We start from the raw sequence: 6,397 nt of genomic DNA, 5'->3' as shown, positions 1-6,397 counted from the left end.
CATGGGATGCTGATGACCTATTCTAACCTGGGTCTTTATCTAAAAAGTAGATCGAAGAAAATGGAAGCAATTTCGGGCTCAAATGTAAATATGTCAACAAGATGGCGTCCGAGGTGGACGTGCCCTCACTGCTCGCTGTGTCAAATCAAGTTCTGAATGGATATCCCAATCAAAGCTTGTCTTCAGTGGAAGCAAATGAGGCTACACAAGCATATAATGTGTTTGATTGTTCAGATATGATCATGACCTCCATGGGCGGAGTTAGAATGGAAAAGGTAACTCGGAATCAAACATGTGAGATCGACAATGGAGGCTATATGGAGGAGTCACCAGGGCCCGTCAGCAACCAAGGTACTTGTCCCGACCTGCTAAATTTTATTCTTACAGACCTGGGAAGCTGCGCAAAAGAAGTGTTTATGTCAAAAATAATCAACAAATGCAATGGAAATACCGGTGACTTAGATGTGATACGGCATGTATTATTATACAACAATGCAAACAACGGGAGGATTTCCCACATCCTGAGGGTTGTTTAAGACGTCGTATGGATAGAAGATCAAAACAGGGCGAAACCTTACAGAGGAAACTAGCTAAGGATAATTTCATATTATTCAGAGCCTATCTGGGAGATTTTGGAGAAGAGCTATATGAAATTGTTAGTGGGCCACGACGCAGACTGGCTGTTGACAGTGTGAGTGAAGCCCAGCAAGCCCAGTCATTCATTGCAATCAGCGAGACAATGGCCAGTTTCGAGAGAGACTTTGCTGAAGTGAAGGGAGAGTTTATTCAAGAAGTTGATTGCCTCAGCCAAAAGATTACACAATTGCAAAGAGACAATAAACAGCTTAAGACTGATTACGAAGCTGCTAAAAATGAAACAACCAAGGTGAAAACTACAGCAGAGAAATTGATAGTGAATATGATCAAGGCTGTAGAACAGTTACGAAGCGAGAATAAAGACATACAGAATGAACTGAATCAATGTAAATCTGTTGTCGAAGGCATAAAGACAAGTCTCAGTCAACTGAAAGGGGAAGTAACGAAGGCGAGTGAAAACCAAGCTGTTGTGCAAGCTGAATTGGTGACTAAGAAAGTTGATATAGAGAAGCTGACAGCCATAACTGTAAAGTTGGACAAAAAGGTTACGGACCTGAGAAAAACTTTAAATGACTCAAAGTTGAAAGTGGATGAAAAGTGCCTCGAAATAACACGGATCTCGGATGATCGTAGTATGGGAATAACGAGTCTGAGGTCAAAAGTCTCGCTCCTGAGCAAAAGTCTTGACGCATTGGAAAGTGACGTCACAGAGGTTGATAAAACGTGCCGCACTAATACAAGGACAGCGACTGATATTAAACGGAAGATGGCGTCTATGGAGAAACAGTTGAAGCTTAAAGCTTCAGAAAAGTCACCACGTATGCATGAAATTACAGTATCACAATGTGTAAATGTGATTGAACACACAGAAAATGGGAAGAATAATTCTAACGACAATAGCAACAATCGTGATCATGATACCTTACTTCAATGGAAACATACTGAAAGCAGAGATGCAAACGTGAGTAATTCACATGATGTACAAGATGATGTTACACGCGGACACGATTCTACAGACACTTCGCGAATTGCCACCAACATTACACAGATGGACATGAGTACTCAGATGGACATACACATACTAATGGAACGGATGTATCAAAACGAACATACAGTCAGTGTGTACAGGGAAATCACAGCGAGACGTCTTATACTACTCCCATTAGTGACGGGTGTAACCACGTGTCCACATCTCAGGAAAATAATCCCTCCAGGAATGAGAGCAAGACTTTTGTTACTAGTTCCATTGTCAACAGCTATAACCAATCGTCCATATCTCAACCAACGGGAAACACTCCATCTAGAATTGTAGTACATATTGGCACAGATCAGTGTGCTGCAACGATGGATATACAGGAAGAGTTCCGTGCAGCTCCTGCCAAAGTCAGGACTGCAAGGTTCTATGTGGGTGGAATACACAAGAACAATACAGCAGAATCTGTGAGGCGTTACTTGGAAAAGAAAGCTGTTACTGTTACCTACGTGAGATTTTTTAATCGTGATGAGAAGAGGACAGCATCAGCCCAGGTAAATGTCCTAGCCAAAGATAAAGATAAACTTGAAAGCAAAGACTTCTGGCCCGAAAATATTTTTATGAAGCCGTGGCTATCCTGCGAGCAATTCTGGCAACATATTAATGAAAGAAAGAACAATCAGATGACTTCCCCAGACTCAGAAACACCCGGACTATGTTGATAATGCCCTTGGACCATAACTGTCTTTCATTAATGTGTTGGAATGCTAGAGGCATCAAGTCTAGCGTTCCTTATTTAAATGATTGCCTAAATGCTAACTGTGTGGATATCTGTGCAATAGCTGCTCACCAGCTTCATGAATATAATCTGTGTTTTATGGATACTATTAACAATGATTACTTCTATATTCCCCAAGCACCTTTAGAACCAGAGCATTGTACTCGACGAGGCCTTCCTAGTGATGGTACAGCATTACTTTGTAAGAAAACCATGAAGACTTTTATCAACGAAATCAACTTAGACTGTGATAGAATCTCTGGAATAGAACTGTCCTTTAAACAGGATCACTCCATGTACATCTTCTGTGTATACCTGCCCCCATCAAACCGCCCTGAAGAACTTTATTCTTTTTATGTGGATAATCTAAAAGACATTTGTGATGTATATTCCTTGAAAGGCAGTGTAATAGTGATGGGAGATTTTAATGCCACTGCCCGTGGACCTAGGTACAATCCTGCTCTGAGCAGTCGTGATGGAATTCTGTCGAAATTCCTGACCAGTTCAAATTTGTCCCCTGTGAACATGCAATCTAATTGTGTTGGTCCGATATTTACCTTTCAAACTTATAATGGAGGTCCAGTCTCTGCCGTCGATTATATAATGATCTCAGAAGACCTCAAAGGACTAGTAGCTACTGCTTGTGTAAAAGATGATAATCCATTCAACGTCTATGATCACCATCCGGTTCTCTGCACAATTTCATATGACAAGATTCCGACAGATGACGACCAAGGAAATGTCTACACAAAATATTCATGGGATAAAGCACTAGAAGATGGATCTATCCAGGACTATACATATGCAGTCTCACATCTTCTCTGGCCTATTTCTTGCCCCAAGGTTGGATGTACACATGATGATATAGACACCTATAGTGATCAGATAGTCCAGTGTCTAACAGAAGCAAGTGAAATGTATTTACATAAGAAAAAGTTTAAGAAATATCTTAAGCCATACTGGAAAGGTAAAGTTGATAACCTTCATAAGTTCATGTGGAACTGTAGAACTGAATGGATCAATGCTGGGCAACCCCGAGGAAGGGAACACAGCACTTTCAGATGCTATAAGGAAGCAAAAGATAAATTTAGATACGCTTTATTGGAGGCAGCAGCACAGTATGAAAATGAGTACTTTAAACAGATAGATGATTGTGGTGACCTAGATCAGAAGATGTTTTGGACTTTAATTCGACGTGGGAACAGAAAACAACAGATTGCATGCCTTGAAGCAGAAGGTGTGCAAACAAGAAATCCCCAAGAAATCTGTACCACCATGGCACACCACATGAAACAGGTATCAAGCGATCAAGATGAGCTTCACTTTGATCAAGAGTTTAGGAAGCACATTGAGGCTCACGTGAAAAGGATACGTTTAGACATACAGAGCACTGATCAGTCATCAGTTGATCTTCTAACAAGTCCAGGAGAAATAACATCAATTTGCAAAACCCTAAAACGCAACAAGGCTGCTGGAATGGACAACATATTTTATGAACATCTTCGATATGGTGGAAAATAGCTTACAAAGTGCTTGTCAGAACTCTTTAACCTCGTTATTACATCTGGTTACATTCCTGCCCAATGGAAAAGAGGCACTATCATTCCGATATTCAAGGGAGGCAACAAGTCTCGCGTGTTACCGGATTCCTATCGAGGGGTAACCCTCTTGCCGGTTATATACAAGGTATTTGAAGTCATTTTAAGCAGAAAAATCCCACAGCTCACCAACAGTAAATCCTTTCCATGTATACAACAATGTGGTTTCCAGAAAGGCCTTTCCTCCAGTGACACCTCCTTTATTGTACAAGAATCAATACTTCATTATAAAGAGCGATCGGACGTCATCAATGTAGCCTTCCTAGACAGTTCAAAAGCGTTTGACACAGTATGGCACCAAGGACTTTTATACAAGCTGTATCATCTTGGAATCCCAGATGCACTGTGGAGGATATTTGACAATAGCTACAAGTTCCTCGAGAGCAGCGTCCTTGTTAATAACACAAGATCATACTGGTTTCCGTTATCAAGAGGTGTTCGGCAAGGAAGCGTCCTGTCGGCAAAACTCTACCTGCTATACATAGATGAACTGTTACAGAAACTGTCCACCAGCAAGCTTGGTGCAGTGATCTTTGATATCCATGTAATGGCACCCACTCAAGCGGACGATATAGCAATTGTTAGTCCAGTATCAGCAAATCTGCAGAAGATGGTGACCATCTGTGAAAGATATAGTTCAGACTGGCGGTTTACCTTCTCTCCTTCCAAGAGTCAGATATAGTGACAGAAAAGCAGCTGCTTCTAGTGTTGTACTCTATGGACGTGATATCCCAGTGACAAATGAGCTTAAGCACGTTGGTATTATATTGAACTCTAAATTTAACTCATGGGAGAGAACTCTGGAGAGCTGCTCGAAGATGAAAGCATCAGCCATGGCACTCGTCAAATCGGGACTGCATGAACGCGCTCTAAACCCCATGACAAGCTCAAAACTTATTAAGGCAGTTTGTATTCCAAAGGCTATGTTTGGGTGTGAACTCTGGTCGATGATTTCCAAGGCAGAAATTCTGGCTTTAGAAGGAGCACAGAGGTCCATTCTCAAAATGGCACAGGGACTTCCACGTCATACTAGGTCTGACATAGTTAATGCTCTTCTCGGCTGGCTCCCCATAGAATCATTTATCAACATCAGGAAGCTACTCTTTCTTGGCCACCTCTGTAACTGTTCTAATCATCTGCTTTCTAAGAAGGTTTTTATGACTCGTATCTTCATGTATATGCATAAGTGTTCATCCACAAGTATGGGCTTTGTCCCAGACATATGTCGCATCCTCCACAAGTACTGACTGTACTGTCATCTGGAGGCATTTCTTAGTTCCGGTACATTCCTGGGACGGAATATATGGAAAAGAACAGTCAAAGAAGCCGTGAATACTTTTGAAGTACGAGCATGGCGGGAAAGACTTTCATCAGACCCTGACACTGTGCACTTTAAGAGTATTCATCCGGATGTGACCCCACACGTGGCGCGGAGGATAGCTAGAGAGTATCCTGAGTTAAAGGCAGCTGCCTGTTGTCCACATTTGTGCGATGTGGAGACCGGGGAAATTACATGGTACCTGTACACATTGTGGTATTAACTACCATGACTTGCTGACTCACGTACTGTGCCACTGTGTGAGTAAGAGAACAATAAGAGAGAACTTACGGTGTGACATTGTGTGTATAGGGCCCGTTGACATCAGCGTTGAACTCCACAGCAAATCAGACTATGATCTTGTAGCTTGTTTGTTGTCCTGTAAGCCACCTTTGGATACTGATCCAGATACCTGTCGCTCTTACTCACGAAATGTAATTCGAGGACTCTACCGTTTTCAATATATGGACGGAACTTACTAAGAAAATCCGTTACCACAGTGGTATATGGTGGTATTCTCTGACAAGGTAATTATTGTCATGTAATTATCTTTAATATTATACCTTGTAACTCTCCTATGGAGGAATAAAAGTATATATGTCTCTACCAAATATAATCTGAAGCAGACAAGAACAATATTTTTTTTTATTAATGCTTACTTTCATGGATAGAATTGAGGCAATCTCGGCTTGCCAAATCGTTCTAGACTTGAGCTGGATTCCTTTTAAATTTATTCTCTGTGGTCTGGGAGACGAACGGGCGTCAGTATCGCATGGAGATCTGGGACAGCCTGAATCAGTGTAATCAGATATGTTGGGGAGTTTCGGTTTGGAGCTGTTTGCTGAATAGAACAAGGGCTCACAAACAAGGGCACAATGTAGAAATTAAATCATTACCACCTCTCTTTATATCAGATATGTTATTGTGATTTGAAATCTCTTTTGGAGAATTGCGAGTTATGTATACTCTGTATTCTTTCGTCATGGTAGCATATATATTTTCTATGTTGCTTTTTGTTGCATCCACAAATAATGATAACTACAAACTAAAACTCTCTTTGGAGATATACAATAATACTACTGAAGGGCATATCTGAAAAATGGGACTTATCGACAAATATTTCTTTCTTAAAT

General features: G+C 41.0%; 1 protein-coding gene across 1 annotated transcript; it reads left to right on the top strand.

Moving 5' to 3' along the window:
* The first annotated feature begins 739 nt into the window (after positions 1-739).
* LOC139457172 (uncharacterized) lies at positions 740-4,628 on the top strand. Its single transcript, XM_071238595.1, has 3 exons — positions 740-1,415; positions 1,925-2,124; positions 4,119-4,628. The coding sequence occupies exons 1-3, from the start codon at positions 740-742 to the stop codon at positions 4,626-4,628; spliced, it is 1,386 nt and encodes a 461-aa protein (XP_071094696.1).
* Positions 4,629-6,397: the final 1,769 nt, after the last annotated feature.

Source organism: Haliotis cracherodii, unplaced genomic scaffold, assembly GCF_022045235.1.
Source record: "Haliotis cracherodii isolate W230 unplaced genomic scaffold, xgHalCrac1.p SCAF_12, whole genome shotgun sequence".
NCBI classification, from domain to species: domain Eukaryota; kingdom Metazoa; phylum Mollusca; class Gastropoda; order Lepetellida; family Haliotidae; genus Haliotis; species Haliotis cracherodii.
This window is presented reverse-complemented; position numbering and strand designations above follow the sequence as displayed.

What these genes read in the sequence shown, in the direction of transcription:
- LOC139457172 (XM_071238595.1), top strand. Translation starts at nt 740, where the DNA reads ATGGCCAGTTTCGAGAGAGACTTTGCTGAAGTGAAGGGAGAGTTTATT. An exon ending in AGCTTCAGAAAAGTCACCAC is followed by an intron (nt 1,416 to 1,924) that starts GTATGCATGAAA and finishes ATATTGGCACAG; the next exon opens with ATCAGTGTGCTGCAACGATG. An exon ending in AGAGGACAGCATCAGCCCAG is followed by an intron (nt 2,125 to 4,118) that starts GTAAATGTCCTA and finishes TGTGGTTTCCAG; the next exon opens with AAAGGCCTTTCCTCCAGTGA.